Source organism: Apus apus, chromosome 12, assembly GCF_020740795.1.
Source record: "Apus apus isolate bApuApu2 chromosome 12, bApuApu2.pri.cur, whole genome shotgun sequence".
NCBI classification, from domain to species: domain Eukaryota; kingdom Metazoa; phylum Chordata; class Aves; order Apodiformes; family Apodidae; genus Apus; species Apus apus.
Window position 1 is genome coordinate 4,278,318 of NC_067293.1, and position 24,836 is coordinate 4,303,153.

Below are 24,836 nucleotides of genomic sequence, written 5' to 3' on the forward strand. Positions count from 1 at the left end.
GTTTTGGAGGATATCTGGGCTGTGCCTGCATAGGAGTGGATGGCAGGGAGCTGGGCAAGCAGTATAAAACCAGCATGTCAGTGCTGGATAAGGGGAGCTGTGTCCAAAGGCACAGCAGCTCCAGTTTGGGTAACAGAGTGCATCCAGAAAGTGGCTCCAGATGATCTGCCAGCCACCAATTAATGGCGGGTGTAAAATCTACATGAGAAACCCTACACATTGCCCGGGGGCCACAGGCAGAGGCAGGGCTGCATGTTGGAAGAGGTGTTTGCCTGCTGAGCTCCAGGTCCTGCCACCTCTGCCATGCCTTGCAGACCTGCCTGCATCCCAACCCGTTTCCCAGAGTGACTCAAATTGTGAGGTTGAGTCCAGTCCCCTCTAAAACTGTTGCTGTTGAATGTAACAGTTCTAGATGTTCCAATGGCAAATTGCTTTGCAAATCTTGCTAAATTTTAGACCTTGACAGCTGTTTATGGCCTGATCCTGATGACCTGGAGTGAAACTGCCACCTTATTTTCCTGTGCATTGCTGCTTATGGAGAAAAAGGAAGTTTTTGACCTGTACATTTAATGTTTTTTGTTTCAGAGCCTAGAATTGCATCCCTTTCGTTTCAAGCCATTACATTTCCCAGAGCCCTGCTTTGATGCTCTGAGTATGGGAGATTTTGAAGCATGGGGATCAGTTTGGTGTACAGCACTGAGACAGGATACACCATTTTTTTAAGTAACAGCATCACATTGTTTTCCCCTCTTGCTGTGCCCCACACTCACACCTTGTTACCTTTGCACCCAGCTAATTTTGTAGAATAAATTGTTCTGAATTCCTCATCTACACAGTCATGTTACTAAAAGATTTGAAAGATACAAGCTGCTAAAGATGTTGATTATGTACAGACATTATTTTTTTTTCCTTTAAATGGACCAACCTCTTTTCCTTCCTGCAGCAGTGAATTCCTGAGGTTAATTACATGCTGCGTAACAAAGGCATTATTTCTTTTTGTGCCTTGGGTTGTGTTCCTTTTCATGGCTGGAGAAATGAGCCGGGAGAATAAAGGCTTTGCTCTGAAGTGCATTAAAGTCAGTGGGCTTTGGCTCACGCCCAGAAAGAAAAGCAGCGAACGGTTTAATCCCAGGGTAGGCTCCAGGGATTGCATTTAAGGCTTTTTCAGCAGTGATGGCACAGCTTTTAGGTTGGATTCTTGATACTCGGCTATCAGAAGGGATAAGGAAATGCCCCCAGGACTGCCACAGAGCCATAACACGCTGTCTCCCTCTCCCCAGGTGAACGGCAGCGATGGGATGTTCAAATATGAGGAGATTGTCTTGGAAAGGGTAAGTGCTCTTTACTCCCCCACTGGCAGACTTTGCTGCCTCTTCCCACTCTCCCTCCCACCAGCACAGCCACCCCCCCACCCCACACCAGCTGATGGGGAGAGACCCATCTATGCTCCCCTCTCTCTCTGGAGTTTTTGGGGGTGTCATGCTTGCCTTCCCTGTATGGCCTCTGCAGCACAGAGAGGGGTGGGCTTGCTGCTTCCTCCCCCCACACACCCCTCCAGAAGGGAGGGAGGAGGGCTTCTCCCTCACCTCCCTCGTTCACACCCTCGCCCCCACAAACCTGCCAGCACAGAGCCGGGGGAGGAGGCTCTTTGTCACCACCTTTGTTGGAAAATGGAGGTGCAGAGAGCTCTGCTTGTGCAGGCACATGGGTGGGTGCACCCCACGGCTGAGCACCGATGCCTCCCCAGCACCCAACTCCCTGTCACTCCAGGGTGCACAGCCCAGGGATGCTAAGCAGCAAGGAGGAATTTTATAGTAAACCAGACCACAATGGGGGGGAATTTCTGTTCGAGCCAGTTCTTGTCTGTTGGCAATGCAGAGCTGATAGTGGGGCACCATGCTGGCTGTGATTAAAATTGGCTCTCCCTGTGGATGGGGCTTACCCAAAGAAGGCCGGGAGGGCTTTTCCTCTGGCAGCCAGGGAGCAGCAGGGATCAAGGGATGAAGAGGGAGCATGAGAAGCTGGCCCAAGGTTTCCTCCAAGAGTTGGTCACAACCTTACTGAGTGGGGATGGCCGGGACACTCCACAGCACACCTTGCCTCCTCCTTGCTGCCGCGCTGGGTGGCTCGGCCTTGCCACGTGGCCAGCGTCATAGGGGAAGACACATCACTCATTATTCTGTTCCTCTCTGCCTTTAGTCATCTCCCTCCTCTCCTTGGCTGTGCATCACAGAGGTGGGTGGACGGAAGGTTATCTGGGGCTGCCGCCTCACCCACCACTTCCTCGGCATGCCTGACGAAGCCAGCCCAGGGGATGCTTCCTTTTTGGGCTGAGCGCTTCTCACTCCAGGCCCTATTTAGAGTCAAAAGCCTTGTTTTCAGGGATTCTTCAGAGCATCCTCTGTCCTCAGCCCACAGCAGGAGAGGAGTTGGCAGGGTCACACAGAGAGGCAGCACTCGTTGCTGCCCCCATTTTAAAGCCTCAGGCAGCCATTCTCTCTCCAACAGTGAGAAACCACGAGGGAATTTCTGGGCTTAGTAGTCAGGGCCAGCATGGACCATACCCAGGTCCTCCCTCTTTCACCTGGTCCGCAGTGAGACGCAACAGCCCCATCTTATTGTAGGATGGGGTGCCTTTGGGTGACTTTGTCCCTTTGCTGAGGTGTCGGGCTCCCAGAGATGACCTCAGTGTACCCCAAAATTGCTGGTCTGTCACTGTTATTAGTCCTTGTCCTTGTTGTAAAGACAAGGGCAACTGACAGAGCATTTTGGGGGCAATAACTGAGGAAAAAAAGTCTGCAGAGGAATGTGGCTTTGGGTTTGCCTGCCATACATGTGTCTACAGTGGGAGCATGCCAGGTTTACCAAAATATAAATAGATACCTCCCAAATAACTTCCAAGTTCTATAGCAAGCATTGAAGCACACCCTTCCATAAACAGGCACGACAAATGGCCATTTTGCACAGACTCACCAGCCTTTCCAGGCTGGGTCTCTGGTGACAGTAAGCAGCTTTTCTGAGCTGGATACAGGGTAACCAGAATCCAGCTCAGAGAAAGGAGAGTGGCCTCAGACCTTTCACTGTTAAGTGGCATTGGTGGCTTTCAGAGATGCTACATGCTATGTCACGAGTGGCATAAAGACAGAGCAGAGATCTTAGCGTCACTGCAAGAGCTGATGCTGAGCCCAAATTGGGACTCACCAAATGGAGAGAAGGGCAAACCCCAGCTGGCTGCTGGTGCTGGATGATCTCAGGGAGTCTGAGCTCCAGCGTGGCCCTCCTGGCCACGGGTCCCCTAGAAAGCCAGAGCTCCCCATCACCTAACACTGAGCGCTGAACAGCCAGGAAAGTGCTTGGCCTGAGCTCGTTTGTGTACAAGAGAGGCAGGCGTGATAGGATGTGACCAAGTGTCAGCTCTTCCACTGGCGCTAACAAGGTGAGGAGCCATCTGATTTTCAAGGCAGAGCAGAAAAAGCAGGAATTGTCCACTTGCATCAAACACGGAGCTGGAAGCAGCACCTGTGAGTGTGTCACTAATGGGGATCCTGTAAAATCCTGGGAGAGGCAGCACAGGGTCATGGCCTCTTGTCCTAGGATGCTGTAGGGCTGGAGAGGCAGCACAGCCCCTGCCTTCCCCCCAGGCTGACTTCAGCAGGACAAAGCTCAAGTGATAGTCCAAGCATGACTGAGATGGAGAGGAGGCAGGACTGGAGACCCCACTCCATCCTGACAGCCCCCTCCACCCAATCCTGCAAATCGTGCCGTCAGCACTACTGGTCCCAGTGTTGGTCTGTGCCAAAGCTGCTTCCCAGGGTGCAGGACGGCCAGAGTGGGATGCTGATGACTGGCACAAGCCCCACTGTTCCATGCGGGCTGCAGCATCAGTGTCTCCTGAGGAACAGCCAGCAAGGGGAGGTTTTCTCCGCCAAGGACCACCCCCTCTTCCCCCAGCTCACCGCCTGCCTCAGAGTCTCTCGGCAGAGATGCGGTGGCGAGGGACGTCCTCGGCGGCTCCCACTCTCCCGCTCCATCTGTTGGGTGCTCTACTCTGCTGCACCGAACGCCTTGGCTGATGAGCACCGGCCTCTCCTCCGGCCACGCATCCCTCTGCCCTCTGAGCTGGGCACCCTGGAGTGCAACAGATGCTGTAAGAGCTCCCACAGCCCAGGCAGCCGCAGCTCGGAGGGAACCATTTCGGGACGGCAGCAGCAGGCGGTTGCCTGCAGGGGAAAGACGCGGTGTTTGATTTCCTGCAGGGTAACTCTGGCCTCGGCTTCAGCATAGCAGGAGGAATTGACAACCCGCACATTCCAGATGACCCGGGTATCTTCATCACCAAAATCATCCCTGGGGGAGCAGCAGCCATGGACGGCCGTCTAGGGTGAGTGGATAGGGCCAGGGGTGCAGCCCCATTAGGGTGTCACCCGGGATCTCCCCAGGGACCCTCTGGGCAGCTCCTGGTCCCTTCCCCATAGCCAGGTCCCCTCAGTACTGGGATGTCCACTGTCCCCTGCCAGCAGCCTCCCATCTGCAGGCATCCCCTATCCCCTCATCTCCCATCTCCACCAGGGTCACACTGTGGCGACCCGTCCCACTACCTCTCCCTTCCGGATGGACCCCGCTCTCACGCAGCAGGGCAGCATCTGGCCAGCTTGAGCAACTCCTTCACAAAAGAGTTTCCGTGGCTGGAGGAGGGTGGCAGAAGTGTCTATAGGAGGGTGGCACAGGCTGGCAGTTGCCCAGGGAAGCTCAGGGCCACCCTGTGCCTGCAGGGTGAACGACTGTGTGCTGCGGGTGAACGACGTGGACGTCTCCGAGGTGGTGCACAGCAAAGCCGTGGAGGCCCTGAAGGAAGCGGGGCCCGTGGTGCGGCTCGTGGTGCGCCGCCGGCAGCCCCCACCAGAGACCATCATGGAGGTCAACCTCATGAAGGGCCCCAAAGGTGAATCCCTCGCTGTGCTCTCAGGACCAGGGTGCCCCGCTGCCCCGTGAAACGGTTTGGGGTGGCCCCTTGGTGTAGGATGCCATGGGGTGCAAGACGGCATCACTGGGGATGTGGGATGCAAAGTGGCAGCACCGTGGTGGAGGATGCCACAGGGTGGTCCAGCAGTGTGGGATGCTATGGGGCATGGGGTATGGGACAGCCCCATGGCACAGTGCACAGTGGCTGGGCTGTCCCTGTGCAGCAGCAGGGTGGCCCATTGCCTGCCAAGGTTAGGGGGAGGGTGGGAAGTCCAGTGTGGTGCCAGCCCAGGGCTCTGTCCATCTATCTGTCCCTCACCCCTCACGTGCCTTCTCACTCCCCCTCAGGCCTGGGGTTCAGCATCGCCGGGGGCATCGGGAACCAGCACATCCCTGGGGATAATAGCATCTACATCACCAAGATCATTGAGGGAGGTGCTGCCCAGAAGGACGGACGCCTGCAGATTGGGGACCGGCTGCTCGCGGTAAGCCCCGCGCCCACAGCTGGACACCAGGTGAAGCGTGGCAGTCTCCACTGAGCTGTGATGCTGATCCTGCACCCAGCACCCCTCCTGCCAGCAGCCCCACGCTACCTTCCCTGGGAACCCCACTGGGACAGTGCTGTGGGAGGGATAGGTGCAGAACTAGTTGCAGGCAGGAGGGCCAAACACATGAAGATGGGACCCTGTCATCGAAGCTCCTGTGGCATCTTCCCTGTGGGAAACCACTCTGCTCCCACAGGGCTGCATCAGCCCCTGCCCTCCCGCCTGTGGCTGCATCAACCAGCCCCTTCCCTCTGGCAGGTGAATAACACGAACCTGCAGGACGTGAGGCACGAGGAGGCAGTGGCCGCCCTGAAGAACACTTCTGACATGGTGTACCTGAAAGTGGCCAAGCCTGGCAACATCCACCTCAACGACATGTATGCGCCCCCCGACTACGCCAGCAGTACGTATGGCGCTGGCTGCCGGCACGGCGGCCCGGGCACTGCAGGGCTGGGGGCACAGAGCCTGCTGGGGTGGGCAGGCAACGCTGGGCTGGTCTCCATGTCGCAGATGGATTTCTGTTCCTGATGTCCTTCTCCTCCCCTGCAGCCTTCTCAGCCTTGGCTGACAACCATATAAGCCATAACTCCAATCTGGGCTACCTTGGCAGCATCGAGAGCAAGCCTGCCTACCCAGGCCCTCCCCAGGTGACTCCATCCCGGTACTCGCCCATCCCTCGGCACATGATTGGGGACGAGGACTTCACCAGGTGAGTACTGGGCATGAGCATCCCTAGTCCCTGCTCCTGCTTCCCTCTTTCCCTCCCTGGCTGCTTCTTATCCCCACTGCTGGTGCAGTCTCAGCCCAAAGCCCTTTTGTGGGTGCATGGTGTAAAGCTTGGAGCCCCCACAAAGAGCTCTGTGCTCACCCTCCCTATGAGTAGCCCTGCTGTGTCATTCCCTGGCTCACTGCATCCCCCCCTTCTCCATTCCCCATCCTGCTCCTTCCCAAGCCTTACACATCTGCATTTCAGTTTCATTCTCCTACTTGTTTTACAATACCTGGAACACAAGATGTGCACATTTATGCTGCTCAACAGGTTTGTTTCCTGACCCCAGGAAATAAAGAGGAGCACAAAGGAGATGTTGCTCTGAGCCTAGACATGGTGTAAAACTTCTCCAATGCTTCGTGCTTAGAGAGTGAGACCTGGCTGGTTCTGCTCTGTTTGCTTGGGCTCACAGCTTTCCTTCTGCTTGCAACAGCCTTGGGGCCGGTGCTGACCTTGCTGTGGATTCAGTATCCCCAGGGCCAAGGCCATAGGGCTCAGGTTAGGCTTAGTGAAGGCTCTGTCGTTAGGAGAAAGGCTGCAGGCTGGTTTTGGGGTTGTGTTTTCAGTGGCAGATGCTGTAGCCTTGTCTGGATTGTCCTGTTCTGTGGGGTGCTGGCAGATGCTGGAGCAGGAGACGCTGACTTGCCATCTGGTGTCAGGTCTGCTGTCCTCCCAGGGAGTGGCTGCTTCTTCATCATGGGCATTTCTTGGTGCTGGACCACAGCCGAGTGCCCCTGTGCACTGTGACCTGTGCACCACTGGCCTCCACCCATGCCTCATCCCATGTCTGGTCTCAGCACCAACAATCCTGGTTCCGCAGCCTGTTGCCAGCACTGTGTCTTTGCCGAGTGTAGCAAGGCCGGTGCTCTCAGGGCACCGGGGGGTGATGCCATGTGCAGGTGCAGTGCTCTCTGCCATTACATTGCACCACAGAAGGGACTGAATCCCAGTGCTCGGGAAACGCACCATCTGTCTCTCACCAGGGACCCCGATCCCAGCAGGGTGCCCCTTCCTACACATGCTGACGTCCTTATTTGTGGGCCAGAGGGCAGAGAGAGCAGCCCAGCCTGGGCTGGACATGGCCCAGTGGCAATGGCATGGCAATGACTCAGGGGTGGCTTGGCAGTGGCCCTGGTGCAGCACATGCCGGTGGCCGCTAGAGGATGGTGCTGCCTTGTGGAGGGCCCTGCTGCAGACAGGCTGGGCCACTTCCCCCAGCCACGGCCCCCTGCTCCCCACCATCACAGCCTGCAGTGGGCTCAGCACCCCTCACCCATCCCAGGCAGCACTGAAAGCCTCACGTGCACCAACCCCAGGGACAGATGCGTCACTGCTGGTCTGTTGGCTCATGAATCACCAAGATTGTGCACTGGAACCAGTGTGGTCCGAATGCATCTTGCTGGTGTGGACAAAGGCAGTAACTCTCCTGAAAAAGCAGCTGTCTCCCAAGAGGCTCCTGCCAGCCATTCCCCAGGAGAAACAAAGGTCCTGGGCTGGATTCTCCTCCCATGGGCACAAGCACTGCTGCAGACATGGATATGGCTCCAGTGACCCTCATGTCCTGCAGTACCTGGGGCCAGAGACCAGAGCATCTGTTTTCCGTTGAGTTCCACCACTGCCAACACAGACCCAGCACAGCCCCACAGGATCCCGGCAGTCACTCTGTGCTGAGGTCCCAGTGTTAATGCTGCAATGTCCAGCATGGGATCTGCCTGCACAATCCATGCCTCCCAGCATGAGGATTGAAGCAGAGAGGGCATGTCATGAGTGAGACAAGAGATGTACCTGTTTGGGGCTTCATTTCCTTTCCTTGGTTCCTGTAATGTCTCTCTACGTTTCACCAAACTGTCTGGTCCTCCTGGGTGCTGAGGGTGCTTCCCACCGGGCTGAGCTGGGGTGGTGGTTCCTTCACTCTGCCTGGGCAGCAGCAAAACCCAAACCTCCAGCATCTCTGCTGCCATGTTCTGGAGCTCCTTCTGCTTCCCAGCAGACGCAGAATTGGGCTGCTGAGCTCACTGGCAGATCCTTGGTCCTTGTGGTACCTGCTGAAGTACCCAGGATCCAGCCGGTCACCACAGATGTGCTGATGGTCCCCAGGGCTGTGTTAGCTGACAATCATCACCAGCCGGTGCTAATTGTCTGGCATCATTTAGTCCTTCGTATTTTAATCCAGCACTTGAGCTGGGAGCTGCCATTGTTCCCATCAGACTTCGGGTTTTTTTCGCAGACAAAAATGGATGCGGGATTTTTGTGATACCAGACAGTCTTTCTGCCTTTGCCTGTCTGTTGTTTGAGCTGTGAAGAATTAAGTCATCATCAAAAAATTTAGGACTTCTGTTGAGCTGCGCAGGGACTGTGGCATGGGGGTGTGTGAGGCTGCAGGCACTCGTGCTGTCCTGCAGGGCTGTGGAGGGGCTTGATCTCCCTCCTGCCATGGCTGCACTGTCCTCGATGCCCAGGCTCATGGCATCTGATGCTGCCTCTCAGTGCGATGTTTCTGTGTGTGATTTCCTGGTGGATGCCCTGTCTTCATCTGTGCTCTGTCTCACGTCACTTGTGCAACTGCCCACACCTCCTGGTTTATCAGCATCCTCTGTGCCAAGGGCTTGAGTCACGCCAGGTCGCACACAGAGTGACTCCAGCCGTGCTGGAGTCCAGGCAAGCCCAGGCACGGCTGACCCTGTCCCCAGCTTTGCTGCTTCTCACCCTGATATCTCTCTGTCCCATGTCTGTCCTTTCCAGGGAGCCCCGGAAAATCATCCTTCACAAAGGTTCCACTGGCCTGGGCTTCAACATCGTCGGAGGAGAAGATGGTGAGGGGATCTTTGTGTCCTTCATCCTGGCTGGAGGCCCTGCTGACCTCAGTGGGGAGCTGCGGAGGGGAGACCGCATCCTCTCGGTGAGTGGGTGGGGCTGCCTGCTGCCCCTCCATGGCCCCACAGCCCTGGGCGGGCACCCGCAGGACACCTGAGCCCTGCCGCCCAGGACACGGTTCGGCGGGGTCCATCCCCAGTGCTGGCGTGGATGTGGCCCTTGGGTGTGTAGAATCGGAGCGGCAGCCTTCCTGGGACCTGTCCTGGGGTGCAGTAGGGGCCGGGGGACACTTGCCCGACACCCCCGATGCCCGGGGGGCTATGGGGGACACCAGTGCTAGAGATATCGATACTGAGGGCACAGGGGCTGGGTGATGAGGCGCTGAGAGTGTGGGGACTGCGCGTGGTACCGGTGCAGGTGCCGCGATGCCCAGGGCAGAGGGCAGACCGCCTCGGTCCGGTCCGGTCCGGTCTAGCTGAGCCGCTCTGTCCCCACAGGTGAACGGCGTGAACCTCCGCAACGCCACCCACGAGCAAGCGGCAGCGGCCCTGAAGCGGGCGGGGCAGACGGTGACCATCGTCGCGCAGTACCGGCCCGAAGGTACCGCCACCGGGAAGCGGGACCGGGGAACCGGGACGGGGCACCCGGCAGCGGGAGCGGGGCGGGGCGGCGGCTGGCGCGCGGATCGGGAGGCAGGGGCGGGGGGCGGCCGGCGAGGCGCCCATTGGCTGGAGGCGGGGGGGCGAGGGGGAAGGGCGGGCGCTGATTGGTCGGCGCGGCGGCGGGGGGCGGGGCCGCGGCGTCCCGCCGGCGGTGCCTGCGCGGCTTTGTGTGAGGGCCGGGCGGCTCCGGGGCTGCTGCCGGGGCTGCCGCCGCCCCCGCCGGGCCACAGGTGAGCGGAGATCCGCCGAGCTCGCCCGCGCCTCCCCGTTCCTGCAGTTGGGCCGGCAATACCCGCCGGGCCGCCTTCTCTGGGTCCGGGCCGGCGGGGTGTCTGGCCGCGAGGGGAGTCGTCTGGGGGGGGGGGGGGGGGGGTGTTGTCTGTTTACCAGAGGGCGTCGCTGCGAGGCCCCGCTCCCTGGGGTCCTGCGGGGCCCGGCACCGAGGGGCCGTTCCGGCGGGGCTCATGGCTACGGCCGCCGCCTCTCGTCCTGGGGGCGGCTCCGTTTCCTCCTCCCCTCTCCCATCCCCCCGCGGGGTGGGCTTCGGGGGGCTGGCGCCGGGGCACCGGTGCTGGGTGTGGGCTTGTCCTCCGCTCTGACGTCCCGCCTGCTGCAACCACCCCAGCCCGCCTTCATTAGTGCTGGTCTTCAGGTCTCGGCAAAGGTGTCAGGGGTGGTGGTCCCGCGTGGGATGGCGGGGTCCTGTGCGGGACAGCCAGGGGCTGGTCGCTGCAGTAAGGGAGCTGGCCCCTGCCTTCTGAAACCCTCCCCAGGCTGGCGGGGCTGAAGCCTCACCTGTGGGCTGCAAGGGTGAGTGCTGGGGAGGGTGGGTGAGGGGCCGGGAACTGCTTGCAGGGCTGCTGCCATGCTTTTCCATGTTCCAAGTGTCACTGTGCCGGGATGCAGCCATTCACATCCCCTGGTGATGGTGTCTTTCCCAGGCCTTGCTTGTTTTCTCCCCCAGCAGCTCTGGTCCTCTCCACTGAGGCCATTGTGCCACCCCTTGCCTGACCTTTGCTTTGTGCCTCCGTGGTGGAATTGCTGGGCAGTGCTCTAAGGGTCTCTGTACCTGCTGTTCATCTTCCTTTCCGTGGCAGAGGCCATTGGGGTGCTGAGCTGTTAGTGCTGCTCAAGGGGTGTGCTGTGGGTGTGGGGTTTGTTTGTTTTGGCTTTTTTTTTTTCTTTCTTTCTTTCCAGGAAGCACTTAATGTTCTTGTATTTCTGGCTCCCTTTGCCACTTGACATTTGGCAAAGACACCAACCAAGAGTGGTTCTTAAATGTCAAACAGGACAAAACGTTTTGAAAACCCTTTAGACCAAGGTTGACATGTCAGTGCTTTGTGGCTTTTTGGGTCCATGATGGCTACTGGCACCCAGCACACAGGCTGCAGCCATGCTGGGAGGCAGATTGTTGTATTTTGGGAGTTGACCTCAGAGCTCCAGAGGCTTCAAGACCTGGGAGCCAAGGAGAAAGGTCTCCCTGGCGTAAACCTCAGGTGTGGGTAGGGCTGGGTTCCCTTGAGGTGATGGGTACTCCTGTATGTTTGCCTTTTCTGTGTGCATCATGGCTGTGGAAAGAGCGGGAGAGCTGGATTGTAAGATGCCTAAAGGTGGAAATGCTGGTGCAAAGGGACTTTGAGAAGTTTCTCCCAGCTACTGGAGATGGAGGATGGTACCTGTCTTTTATACCTGAGCATGAGTAAGGCTTGCCCATGGGGTGTTGGATGAGTGCACATGTGCTCTGCATCTGACCTTACTGGAGCTCTGAGGGAGCAGAAAGGCTACTTCAGCCAGTCTTGAGGAATGAGGTGCCCTCCCTGTGGGGTCCTGCAAGGTGGTAGGAGTGGAAAGAAGCAGAGACAACCAGGGAAGGACAGGAAGAAGAACTGCTGTCTGGCCTTTTTTTTGAGTACCTGTGCCTGGCACACTGCCTCTGATCACTGCTGTATGCTGTCAAGGAGGAGGAGGCTGCTCCCTGTGATGGTGCCTCTGAGCTGTTTTCTGAAGTCACTTCCCTTTGAGCACATCTTCCCCTGACCTTTGCCTGCTGCTGTCACCAGCACTTGGGTTTGGCAATTCCCACTCCTCACACCCCACACAACAAAGCCTTGATATTCCTCACCTGAAATAGAAAAGATCACATGACATACGTTCTTTGAGCTGGCCATTCAAAGGGAAGTGTCAGGGCTGTGTGGTGACTTCTAAAACCCTCCAAGCTTTCCCAGTGGTCGTGCTCCCCTCCACTCACCTGGACCTGCAGCACATGTGCCTTTGCAGGGAGGTGTCTGTACTTTAACCCCACAGCTGGAAGGTGTGTGGGGTCAGGGCAGTAAAATGCCAGGCTGGAGGGTAAGCTGGGGGTAGTTTTTGCAGGTGGCTGGGTTGGAGCCTGTGACCAAGCATCCCTGGTCTCTGCTGATATCTTGGTGGAGCTGGCCTGGCTCTGGGCAGGGAAGTTTGCATGCTGGAGAGAGCAGGGCATGCACGTGAGGCTTTATGTATGCTCAAGGGTTGCTTTCCCCTGCAGCTCCCCTCTCTGCCAGCACCTCCTCCCCTTGCACTGTCTCCTAGTGCCCAGAAATTGCCTTCAGACCCACCATCTTGTTGGACTGCACTGGATATATTTGCAGCTGCACCCCACCAGTGTGTGCTGGTGCTGGGGTTCCTCGGTGCAGGCAGATCTTACTGGTCTGCAACCTGGGCACACTGAGGCTGTATCCTGCTTCTAGCACTGAGCTCACCCTGTGGTGCAGGATCAGGTCCAGAGGCACCTGTGCTCTGGGACAGGAGGAACAGCAGGAGGGTGGAGCAGTGTTTTTATTGAGTTGCTGAGTGGGAATAGCACATGTCCTGCCCCTCCTGGTGCATGGCAGGAGCCACTTGAGACAAGAGGCGCCGAATCACCTGTTGCATATTTTTCAGTCTCGATAAGTGTGTCCGGCACCTGAGTCCCATAGGAATGCTGGGGAGGTGGGGATCAGCCGTGGCTCACCTCCCTGCCACGCCATGAGCAAGCTTCCCAGGAAACTTGGCTGTGCACGGAGATCTCCTTCCAGGGTGTGGAAGCAAGGTGGCTGTGAGCCAGGGAGCAAAGGCAGGAGTGCTGCTTGCTTGGAGTTACTGGCTGGGAATTGTCTCAGAGGCTGCTAGAGTGTGGAGTTATGGGGGATTGGTGGCAGCTGGGAGCATCCCATGTTCGTTCCTGGGATAACCTTGCCTCCCCTGCACTAGGAAGGAAGTGGCAAGTTTGTTTTTGGGGCTGGCTGCTCCTCTGCCCTGTGCCTTCCTGCTGTTAGAGCAAGCACAAGTTGGTGGCTCCTTGGGAGACCCTTCGTAGTATGGGATTGTGTTTGCTCTCCAGGGAATAAAGCCAGAGCAAGTGCCTGTGTTCTTCAGTTTGCTGCATCCAGCCTGGCTTGTGATTCTTGTCATACAGGCATGACTTTTGCAAGCCCCTCCAAGCAGCATGACAATTCCAGAAAAATTTGGAAAGTCCCTCTCAATGGAGTGCTCTGGCCAAGGATAGGGTATTTGAGAGCCCTGTCTTCGGGTTGCGTGCAAGGGACATGGTTGCTGGTAGGGCAGTGGCACCCAAAGGTTGCCCTCCCAACACCTCTGCCCTGATGTCAGTGGCACCTAAACCTGCTTTTGCCCTTTGCTGCCAGCCTGATCCTTGGCGGTGTCCTCCACAGCAGGCTCCTTGTGGAGAAGGGTGTTAGGGAAGGGATGCAAGCCCACAGGGGAGGGAGCAGCAGCCCCCTCACTGCAGAGTGTGCAGAGAGTCCGAGCTCCTGACAGGGTATGGGACAACTTGACTGGGGACAGGGGTTGTAGCACCATCTCAGTAGCTTTTCAAGGGAAATAGTGCTTCCATACCAAAGAGGATTTATGGAGCAGCTGTATCCACTTCTGACGTCTGCTCTTATGGAGTGTAAGAGCTCATGGGCTTCCTGGGGCAGAATGAGCTGTACTGCAGGTGCTGTAGCCCACCCTGGTGTGGGGCAGGAGATGCAGAGTGGGATGAAGCTCATCTCACTCTACTGGGAGCTCTTTAAAACCCCAGTGCAGGTAGGCGAGTGGAAAAGTGCCGCTTTGGTGTCAGAATTCAGTTTTCTTACAAGATAATGACACCTTGCCCGTGTCTGGCTGCCTCTGTGGTTCCCTGTGCTAGCAGGAAGGCAAGCAGGGGCAGTGGGTCCCCTTGGCAGGGGGCAGCTGGGGTCACTAGGAGGCTGGTGACCTCTGCATTAAGCAGCTGACCCTGCCCAGTGTGTAGCATCTCTTGATGTCCTGTGGCAGGGACAGAGCCTTAATGTGGTGCTTCTGTGTGCTGCTTGGCAGTTTTTGTGTATCTGCGCTTTTTTGTTGTTTGTTTGTTTCAGTCTTTTAAGTAAAAAAAGAAGTCATTAGCAGCTGAGTGCAGGAGGGAGATGCTTGGGTGGGTTTAGCTGCAGGGTGAAGGGCTGGATAGTCAGGAAATGCTAAGCTGCAGCTACATAACCCCGTGTGCGTATGCACTGAGGTTTTCCCCTTTCACAGCGAGGGGCTGGCTCTCCAGCGCAGCCCGCAGTGCATTTCTTAGCAGTGAGTTGTTCTGCTGCCCCAGTGCAGGCCAGCTCTGCAGGCCAGCCAGCAGCCTGCACAGTCCCCTGCTCTGCACCGAGTGCTAGCCTCTGCTGCTGAGCTGCTCTGGTTCACAACAAACAAACAAACAAAAAGCAACCCCAAACCACATCTAAAACACAGGGTTGTGGAGAAGGTTTTCTAGGCAAGTCTTACAGCAGATAGGAGACTGGTTCCCTCTTGCCGGGACATGGGGATGTAACTGTAGAGTGTGCCCAGGGAACAAAATCAAGGTATTGGGGTGAGAACTGCCAGGGTGGGCTGTGGAAGTGCCAGCAGCTTCCCTGGTGTCATGATGCCGCAGTTGCTCAGCTCCCAGCGAACGTTCCCCGGCAGCCCTGGGTAAGCAGGGCCAAGCCTCCACCCTCTGCTTGCCGGCCTGACCTTTACACCCGGCTGAAGGTCGGGCTGGTGCGGCAGCAGGAGACAGGGTGGCGGCTGCTCCTGCCTGCTGGGGAGGTGGTGGTGGTGGCAGCAGCTTTTGCCGGGCCCCGCGGCACCTCCTGCGGGTCTCTGCTCTTGGGATATAGGAGCAAAAGGTGAATTCCTCCTCCTTGCTCCCCTTCCCTGAGTGACGGCTGTGCTTTGCCTTTCACTTCCCCATGCTGAGTAGTGGGTGGGACCTTCCAATGGCTGCAGGTGTGCCTTGCTTCTCCAGCCAGCAGGTGACAATCTGTTGGAGGGGCTCTCTTTCTCTGCCTGTGTTGAACTGATCTGTAGGTCAGCAATGTGCTGAGCTGCAGCTCAGCAGTGGTGGAGGTTTTGGCAGCCCTTGCCCATGCTGCCTGTGGGGGGAGGGGGTGTTTGGGGTGCATTTGAGAGCAGCCAGTGCCCTGTGTGCTCCTGATGCTCTGTCTGGACTCCTGCAGGGTGCTGGAGCCTCTTGGCTTCATCCTGTCTCATGCAGGGATGAACAAGCTTGTGGGGAAGGTGCCCCATGAACAGACTGTCACTGCCTCTCTCAGCATGGGTCTGTGGCTCAGGGGCAGCTCCTGCCTGCACTGATCAGCCCTTTCCCCACAGAGTACAGCCGCTTCGAGTCAAAGATCCACGACCTGAGAGAGCAGATGATGAACAGCAGCATGAGCTCTGGCTCCGGCTCCCTCCGGACAAGCGAGAAGAGATCTCTCTATGTCCGGTAAGGCCCTGCCCCCTTGCCTGCCCCCTTGCCTGCCCCCTTGCTTCAGTCAGCAGGAGTTGGGTGGGGTGTATATATCCCCCCAGTGCAGGGTGGGATCATGGGCCATGCTGCACCTGTGCGGATGGGTGTTTGGGAGGCCAGGGAAGTGAGTGGGATGGAGGGGCATCATAAAGCCCAGAGGGTGCAGGAGGAAGAGCAGTGCTACTGCTCTCCTTCACCAGGTCTGGGTGCTTTGCGCTCAAGTGCCTCCTCTGAGGGCTGCTCCACTTTGGAAAGCGCTGGTGTTTCTGCAGAGCCCTGGGCAGCTACTGGCCTGGCCGACCCACTGAGAAATGGGAAATGAGGAAATGCCAGGAATTCTGCACCACTTCTGCTCCAGACAGCTCAGGGCAGTGTTTGGGGCACTCTCCTCAAACCACTCCCTGCTAACAGGCTTCTTCCCATCTCCTCCTGCCATTACTGTGGCAGGATCTTGCTGGAGGGAGATGAGCTCTTAGGAAGATTATTGCTCTGAGCCCTCGATGCGCTTTTGGTCCCAAGCCAGGCATGGGGCAGGCTGGGGTCAAGCAGCCATGCAGCTCTGCCACAAGTCCTGCGCTGACAGGACAGCCCCTGCTCACTGCCTGCTTCCTGCCACCTCCTGCCTTCCACAGCACAAGTAGGGTGGCACTTGTAAGTAATTTTAGCTTGGGAATTAAAACAATTGTGTAAATCCCTGCCCTGCACAGCCTGTTCCAGGTGGGAGCTGGCAGGAGCAAGGGATGTTTCTCCTTCCCCAGGGGAAGGGTGGTAGGGGCCCAGTCTACATCAGCCTCAACCTGCATCTCTGGCTGCATTGTTGCTCTATGCAGAGGAGCTTCAGGCTGTTGCTGGACCTGGTGCAAGCACAGCCTGACAGAAGGGCAGAGCTGCAGCGTTGGGTTCCTGCAATTCATGCCTTTCCGTGAGGCTCTGCAGGCATCTTCCTTGACAAAGCATCTCGGGGCTCCATGCTGGGGATGGTCTATAAGCTTGGCACCATGTTGAATAAACATCTTCTTGCTGGCCCAGCCCTTGCTCCCCTGCTGTCCAATGGGCACCCTCGTGGGCGGAGCAGGGGTTAGGCTGGGTCAGCTTGAGTTGAGACTGGGTCTCCTGTTCCCTGCCTGGATAGGTACTGCATGTATTGGGTCGTGCTTGCAAACCAGCATGCTCCCTGCTGCCTCCGGGCTGGTTGTAGCATCTTGAATCTCTTGATGCATCCCTCAGTGTGGCTTTGGTGGCCTCTGCAGTGCTGTGTCCCCTTATACACACCCAGGTGGCTTCAGGTGGGAGCTGGGCAGCACCTTGCTGAGAGGGTGACCCCAGGGGAGAGCTTTTCCCCAGCATGGGCCTTCCTGACCTTCCCCAGCTCTGGCAGTCCCACACCCCTCAAACGTTCTCGCAAGAGCTGCCGGGTGCCCAGGCTGTCCCAGCCCTTCTGGGTGGGGTAGTTTCAAGCACAGTTTACCCGAAACCAGCTGAGCTGCTGTGCTGTGGACAGGACATCAATTACAGGACTTGCTACCCAACTGCTTGAGTCAGGTCTGTGATGCTGCATTGCAGCAGCCCACGTGCTCTCAGTGGGGCTGGAGCTGAGCACCTGGGTGCCTGTTGGAGCTGATCTGGGGGTGCTGGTGCTCACTGTGTTGGGAGCTGCACAGCACAGGCAGGTTTGCACGCTACTGGCCTGCACTGCCATGGGGCAAAGTCCACTGGGGCTGGGCAGGGATGGGAATCAGGCAGGCGTTGTGCCTGGGCACCAGGAGGAGGCAATGCCCAGTCCCTGGCACTGCTTCCCTGCCCTCCAGCCAAACCATCTGTTCTCCTGGCTGCTCATGCTGTGTGCCATGAGCTGGCCCAGGGGCGGAGCGGAGCAGCCACGCTACCATCTGGCCCCTGCACCCTGAGCACCCAGCTACAGTGGGTCCTGGGTGTCAACCTGGCCAGGGGCTGATTGCCAGGAGCATCACACCTTGGAGAAGCACATACCTTGTATCTTGGCTTTCCAGGTGTCCTGCCCTTGCATAAATCTTGGTGTGCCTGCCCTGGGATGCAGTGGCTGCTGCAGGAGGAGGCAGGGAGCTGTGGGGCCAGTGCTGCCCTGCAGGGCAGGGTACAAGCTTCCTCAGTTCGGGAACCGGCCTGACCAGTTCCTGAGGCCTTGGCTTGTGTTTTGCTTCCAACAGTGTTGGCCTTGCAGGGACCTGCTGGCCATGCACAGTCTTATCTTTTGGCCAGGAGGTGTCTGCAAGGGTTGATTGCCTCCAGCCAAAGCGTGCTGTGCTGCTTTGCTGTTGGCTGCAGTGTTGGGTGCAGAGAGACCGAACACAAGAGCTGCTTCAGCCCTGAGAAAGGTGGGAAAGGGGGAGTGAGTGACCTGGTGGCTGCTGCATGTACCTGGATGTGTAGGGCTGCATAAGGACCTGCTGCTTGGTCCCTCAGCCCTTCGATTTGCATTGTGTGCTTTCAGACCTCCTTTGGAGTTCTTGCAGTGGAAGCTGGTAATTAGCAGGGCAGAGGGTGTTTCTCTTGGTTGAGGAAGACTCTTTAGTGCCAGGATTAAACTGCCAGCCAGTGTTTGCAGTGCCTGTGCTCATGTTGGGCTGGGGGGTGAGCAGAGCTGATGTCCCAGGAGCAAACCCAGGGATTTTGCTGCCAGCAGTGATGCTTTTACTGGTTGTTCCCTTGGTTTGTTTTTTGTTGTGCTTTTTTTTTTTTTGCAAAGTGAATGTATCACAGAAGACACAGTTTGAGATCTGACATTAGCAGAATGAGTTGCCCGTGAAGCTTCCAGGAGCAGCTTGTGGGTACAGACTGCAGTGCTGGGTGTGATAGTGAGCAGGAGGGCCCTTGTTGCTGCTCTGGTTTGTTTTAAAAAAAAAAAAAAAAAAAAAAAAAAAGTCTTTTCTGTAGCTGGTTAGTTTAATAATTAAGATAATTTTAAACTGAATTGTTCTCAGGGGAAGTATTTAGAAGTCTGAAAAGGATCAGTTCAGGAAGCAGATATATATATACACACCCTCAGATACATTCCTAATTCACAGGCTCTGTACTAACATACCCCTGTGCCTAAGCCAAGTGAAGGCTCAGAGCACCCTGCGGTCTCTGCTTGTGCCTCAGCCCACCAAGTGGGCTGACATTCCCTGTCCTGCTCCTCAGCCCTGTGCTGGGGAGCAGCCCCACACTCCAGCTCCCTGCTGCCCTCCTGCATGCTGCTGCTTTCTTGAGGCTGCCTGAGCTTGGTCTGCTCGCTGACCACAGCCACCCTCAGTCATCTGTGGTCCGTGTGCCTCTGGCAGCTCAGGTCAAGAGGCAGCTGTTTGTGTCCAGCACTCCTGTGAAGCTCTGCGGAGCTTCTGCTGAGCTCACCAGTGATGGGGTGTGCATGGCTTGCCTCAGTAGAAGGCTTCCCAAAAATCTGCATTTAAATCCTGTAGGATGTGAAGGTGGCAGTGCTGCTGCCATCACTGCCTGGATGTGATCAGGGAATTCACTGCTCCTCTCCCTGCTCCTCTGCAGAGCCCTGTTTGACTATGACCGGACCCGGGACAGTTGCCTGCCCAGCCAGGGGCTCAGCTTCTCTTACGGGGACATCCTGCACGTCATCAACGCCTCGGATGATGAGTGGTGGCAAGCCAGGCTGGTCACTCCTCATGGCGAAAGTGAGCAGATCGGGGTCATCCCCAGCAAGAAAAGGTGAGTGTCCATCAGCAGGATCTGCCATGGTTGGTGCCTCCCAGAGTTCCCCAGCTGCTGCAGGCCCTGCAGCCCTCAGGCATCTGCTCAGGGTGTGATATCCTTCTGGTTCTAGCCCACCTGCCCCTCTGTGGCTGTGCAGTGTGAAGGGCACCCTGGTTGCAAGCTGGGGCTGTGTGCAGGTCTCCCCAGGGAGATATTCTTTAAAGCTGGGTGAGACTACAGGTGAGGAGGGGCTCAGCCCCCCCTCTGTCGTCCCTGTGGGGTGGAGAGCTGGTGTTAGCCAGTCAGGGGCTCCAAGTGATAACAGTCACAGCAGTGACTCCAAGCTGCTTCTTGTGTCCTCTGACAACCTGACAAGCTCTGTGAGCCAGGTCCCATGAGATGGGAAGTCACAGGGAGCAGAGAAGCTGGCTGCCACTGCCTTTGGGTCTGCAGAGCCAGTCCTATCTCTGTTGTCCATCCCACCCCTTTGGGGAAGGTTGGTTTGTCCTCTCTCCTGCTCTTGCAGATGCTGGCCTTGGCCAAGATGCCAGGCTGGTGGCTCCACCTTTGTAACTCTCTGGGAAGAAGCTGCCCTGCACCAGTTGGGCCACCATCTGCGGGTGCACAGAACCACCTGGGGAGCTAAGTGGGTGGCATGGAAAGCACGTGCACAGGACTAACAGCTCTTTCTCCCTTTTGGCTTCTGATCAGGGTGGAAAAGAAGGAGAGAGCACGGTTGAAAACGGTGAAGTTCCATGCCAGGACTGGCATGATTGAGTCCAACAGGGTAAGTGCCAAGCTAGGGCTTAGTGGAATGCCCAGAGCCAATAGCTCATGGGGGCAGGATGACTCCCAGCAGCCAGAGCTCTGGGTGGGGCAGCTGGAGCAATCCCAAAGCAAAGAGCAGCGCGACTGGACCTGCCCTAGGCCTGCGCTGCTTGGCACAAATCCTCTGTGACTCTGCAGGGGATGAGCAGAGGAGCCCAGGACAGTGCAGTAGCACTGGGGAGGGACCCCTGGTTGGAATGGTGGGAGAGCAGAGCCTATCCACTGCAGCCTGTGGCTGGGAGATGACACAGTTTGTGCAGGTGAAGGTAGCAGCCCGTGCCAGTCATGGAGAGCACTTAGTGGTTGGACAAGGAAGGGAGAATTGCCTGGCTACCCTTGCAGAGCTGATTGCCCCATCATCTTGCCAGCACCCCTACCACATGTGTTTCTCCACACTTAATTTTTTTCCTGCATTACAGTTTTCATGTAATCTCCATTATTTCATTTGAGGGTAACTGCCCTGACACATCTCCTCGTTGTCTCTTCATTTTAATTTTTCCCACATGTGTTAAACACCATTGTTTTTTCTGTCCTCCCTTCCATCTCCATGTTCTTCAGTCGATCAAAACGAAACGTAAAAAGAGTTTCCGCCTCTCTCGAAAGTTTCCATTTTACAAGAGCAAAGAGAACCTGGTCCAGGAGAGCAGCGGACAGGAACGTAAGTAGCAGCTGGCCAGAGAGGGAGAGTGTGACCCTCAGGTTCCCTGCTTTGGGAACTCGTGTTCAAGTCTGTGCTCCACAGTTGGACCACCAGTAAGGAAGAAAATGGAGCTTGAAATGAAAGGAGCAGCTGTGGGACAGTGCTCTTTCCCTCTCTCTCTGTCTCTCATGTTCAGTGTCTTCATCCTTTCATCCAACCTTACACCCACCTGACTCCCTGCTCTGCCTCCCCCTGCTCTCCCCTCTCTGCTGCAGGCTCTGCTCCCTCCTGCCACCTGCCAAGGGCTGTTCTGCTCCAGGCGAGGGGCTGGTCACCTCCTGCAGAGCTTCTCGTGTCCCTGTCAGGGCTGAGAGGCAGGGGAGGTCCAGGCTGCATTCCTCATCTTCCCTAGAAATGACCTGTAGCTATGTATTCCTGTCTGAGAGCCCTTCCCATGGGTTAAACCCCCTTGGCATGGGGGAGCCATGCTTTTGCTGGTGGAGGAGCTGCCCACCTGCAACTGAGTCATGTATTTGGTAGGTGGCTGCAGGTGTTGGTAGATCCCCAGCTCCCACCTGGCAGCACCCCAGGACTCCCAGTGAAGGCAGGGCATGCATTCAGCTTGTTGCCCCAAATCCTGACTTGAGCAGCGCTGGAGCTGTTTGCCAAACCATGTCCCTCCTCCTTCCAGATACTAGACTGCATCCATACCTTTGGCAGGTACCTAGAGAGCTGCAGTCCTCACACCTCAGGGAAGGCAAAGTAAGCAAGGCAGAACAGTGTCTGTGCCCTGGTGCCAGTGCAGCAAGGGTGTCCCCTCCCATGGTTCTCCTGGGCGTGGTGCAGAGGCAGGAGATTGATACTTGGGTGCTCTGAGGGCTGCCTGCAGCCCTCTGCTTCCCATGCCAGGCTGGTGCCAGCTTCAGTGAGCTTAGCCAGTGTGAGCCTCTGTGCTGAGGTGAGGGTTAAGTCTGGTGTCCAGGTATCTCGGTACCTGGCCAAGACTGGGCTCCAGTCAGCTCCATGCTGGAGCTGTGGGCTCACTGGCACAGGGCTCTTGGCCAGCCATGCAGTGCAGCCTGGGGACGGGGCAGGTTGTGTCCCAAAGCCACAGCTAGCTCCCTCCCTGTGGGCTGCACGCACACAGGGTGGCCCTTGGGGACTCTTTGGCAGAGAGGATGAGCTTGGGGGCGGGTGCAGCCACACAAGGCAAGACTTTGGCAGCAGGGTGATGGTGTCAGCTCTGAAAACATTTAACCTCACTTGCAGTTGCAGCTCTGGGCCGTTTTGCACTCTTGTCACTAATGCTGGTCTGGCTCTGTCTCCCCCATCCCTCTGACTGCCCTCTCCCCTGCTTTCTTCTCTCCTCCTCTCCCCCTTCTTGCTCTCTGTGAAATCAGGACTTCCCTGGGTTAAGTGACGATTATTATGGAGCAAAGAATCTGAGTAAGTCAAACTTCACTGTGCATCGTTCACTTTCTGTCACTGGCATGCCTGGTGGTGCCTGGGGAATGGCTGGGCTTGGCCTGGGCAGCTGTGCTCCTCTGGGTGCAGGGAAGGAGGAGCCCTGTGGGTGCTGTTCCTGTGCCAGGGAATGCTGTGTCTGCCGAGGGCTGCTGCGCTTGAGAAGGTGCTGCTGCACGTGGGAGGGGAGGAGGGGATGGGGGAAGTTTGCTTGGGGATGTTGGCCATGTGCCCAGCTGAGGGCTGCCTGCTGAACGCAGGGTGAGCTGCACCTCCTCATCCTCCTCTTCCTCCTGCTCCTAGCTGGGCTGGCTGCTGGTTTAGTGCTCAGAGACTCAGCCACTGCCAGTGTGGGTGGGAGGTGACCATGGCTGTGACAAGTCCCTTCTGAGTGGGGTGGGTGATGGTGTTTTGAAGTGTTGCCACCTTCCTCTGGGGCACCACATACCCAGAGCTGCAAAACAACGATGGTGGGAGCCCCTCAGCTGTCCTAGCTGGGCTGGGAGTCCCCTCCCAAGCTCTGCACCCCCCAACCAGTTCAGACCCGAGGCAGGCAGCAGCCAGCAAGCCTCTTCAAGGCAGTCGCAGCACTGGGATCAGCCTGAGCAAGCAAAGCCCCAAACTCTGTCCCATCCTGTCGCTGTCTTGTCTCTGTGAGTCCCAGCCCTGTTCCCAGAGGTAGGTTCCCCTGTCCCTGTGCTGGCATGGAGCTGTGCTCTCCCCTTCCCCCTGTTTGCGCGCTGCACCTGCTCCCCCTGCCAGCACCCTCCTCTCCATGCACTCCACCTTCTCTCCTTTGGCCTGGGAAGCCCAGCACTCTGCATATGCCTGCCCATCCTTGCCTTCTCCCAGAGCAGCCAAGCATCCCCCTGGATGACCTTGGTTTCCCAGCAAAGGGCAAGAGATGCCACCCAGCCCATTTGGTGCAGGCTCGTGCCAGTGGGTGCTGGGGCTTGGGTTTCTCGGGAGGCCAGTGCTGCCCTGCCCTGGGCCAGTAGTGCTGGATGACAGCCAGGGTGCCCCTGTGCCGTCTGCCCACGCTCTTTCTGAAGGGGGTCTCTCTCATTGCTTTGCAGAGGGCGTGACATCAAACACCAGTGACAGCGAGAGCAGTTCCAGTAAGTGTCCATCTCATCTGCTCTCCCGCCCGTGTATGTGTGTGCGTGTGTGTGTGCACCTTCTGACACGTCCATCTTGTCTTGTCCCCTTGGTGGTTCTGTTTGGAGGCTGGTCCTTCCTGCTAGTGACACGGAGATGCTGTGGCCTGCTCCCTCCTTGGGGCAGGGGAAGCAGGGGCTGGGGTGCAGGAGTGAGCCTGCCTGCTTCCCTGCTCTCTCCTGGCTGCAGGGCTCTGCTTTGAGGCTGGGTGGTGTGTTCCCAGTCCATGGTAATCCCCCATCCTTGGTGCCTGCTGTGGCAAGCAATGGCCAGAAGCTGGGTCTGCAGCATAGGTGGCTCCTGGAGCCTAAGCCTGTGGGGGTCCAGCTGCAGTGAATGCTCCTTTTATCCCCAGTGGGTTCTCTAAAAACCTGCAGCACATCTGCCTTTCACCCTGCAGGGAGGACGGTGTGTCCCAGTGGGCCCCAGTCCTGCAGCAGTGGGGAGGGAAAGAGGAGGCTTGACCGAGAGCTAGGACATAATAATTAACGTGGCTTGAGGGCTGGTAACTGAGTGCCCGTCACGGTCCATGTCTGCTGGCAGCGTGACGGGCAGCCTGGAGGTGTCCCCAGGGCTGCGGGAGGCTGGGGGGGGCGCAGCAGCCAGCTCCTTGTGGGTGCAGAGGGGCTGGAAAGCTGCTGGGAGTCCTTACCTGCCTCTCCCTGGTTCTGTTGCAGAAGGACAAGAAGACACCATCCTGTCATACGAGCCAGTGACGCGGCATGAAAGTAAGTCCTGGTGCTGAGCTGCGCTGTGCTTGCTCCAGTGTGGGCACCTGTGTCCCTGGCACAGCAGGATGGCTGGTGCAACCTCCCTCCTCTGCCATACCAGCATGATGCCTGTGAACACAAAGGGAGTTTCTTGTCTTCTTATGTGCAGCAGAGGTGGCAGGTGTGCTTGCTGCTTCCTGGAGCTTTCCCTGGCCTTGATCAGACCATTTTAATCAACAGAAAAGACTTGTAACCTGGTCTGTGAGACAAAGGGAGAGATACTGGGCTAGAACTGAGCTGGGCTGTAGTTCCCAGCTGAAGGTAGGATTATCCCTCCCTGCTGTGGGCCAGGTCCCTGCTGCAGAGCAACCTCTCCCCATTGATGCTCAATCTCTACAGACCCTGACTAGTCCCAGCCTCAGTGGTCTCTCCTTGCCAAAGCTGGATCAGACCTTCAGGCTTCCATCACTCCCTCAGCTCCTTGGCATCTTTGCCTGGCTCCAGCCCCGGGTGAGGGAGCAGCTTTGCTGATGTGACCCCAAAGACCCACAGCAGGAGGAGATAAACTTGCATGGAGGAGGCACCTTTGGTTGCCCATAAGAGCAGGAGCCCCTGCTGCCAGCAGGGAGAGTGCAGGTTGTTGCCAAGGGTGGCAGTGGGGTCAGCTGCCCGCGGTGCAGACGGGGCCTCAGGCTGTGGCTCTTGTTCTCAGTTCACTACGCGAGGCCGGTGATCATCCTGGGGCCGACCAAGGACCGGATTAACGACGATCTCATCTCCGAGTTCCCACACAAGTTTGGTTCCTGCGTGCCACGTAA

General features: G+C 57.3%; 1 protein-coding gene across 6 annotated transcripts in view; it reads left to right on the top strand.

Annotated features, from left to right (window-relative positions):
- DLG3 (discs large MAGUK scaffold protein 3) overlaps positions 1-24,836 on the top strand; it is a 50,410-nt gene that overhangs the window by 19,176 nt on the left and 6,398 nt on the right. For 3 of the 6 annotated variants that reach the window (XR_007890655.1, XM_051630028.1, XM_051630030.1), the window contains 15 exons: positions 1,281-1,331; positions 4,257-4,381; positions 4,773-4,942; positions 5,311-5,447; positions 5,766-5,910; positions 6,057-6,216; positions 9,019-9,175; positions 9,588-9,690; positions 15,399-15,513; positions 19,057-19,233; positions 19,930-20,005; positions 22,087-22,132; positions 23,227-23,268; positions 23,986-24,036; positions 24,731-24,832. Coding sequence is in view for 5 of the 6 variants with exons in the window: in XM_051630028.1 (XP_051485988.1) it covers positions 1,281-1,331; positions 4,257-4,381; positions 4,773-4,942; positions 5,311-5,447; positions 5,766-5,910; positions 6,057-6,216; positions 9,019-9,175; positions 9,588-9,690; positions 15,399-15,513; positions 19,057-19,233; positions 19,930-20,005; positions 22,087-22,132; positions 23,227-23,268; positions 23,986-24,036; positions 24,731-24,832 (1,657 nt within the window). In the remaining variant the exon portion in view is untranslated. Of the gene's footprint in view, positions 1-1,280; positions 1,332-3,960; positions 4,148-4,256; positions 4,382-4,772; positions 4,943-5,310; positions 5,448-5,765; positions 5,911-6,056; positions 6,217-9,018; positions 9,176-9,587; positions 9,691-9,917; positions 9,983-15,398; positions 15,514-19,056; positions 19,234-19,929; positions 20,006-20,604; positions 20,705-22,086; positions 22,133-23,226; positions 23,269-23,985; positions 24,037-24,730; positions 24,833-24,836 lie in introns of those variants that run through there. The other 3 variants (XM_051630029.1, XM_051630032.1, XM_051630033.1) reach the window with 3 other exon arrangements.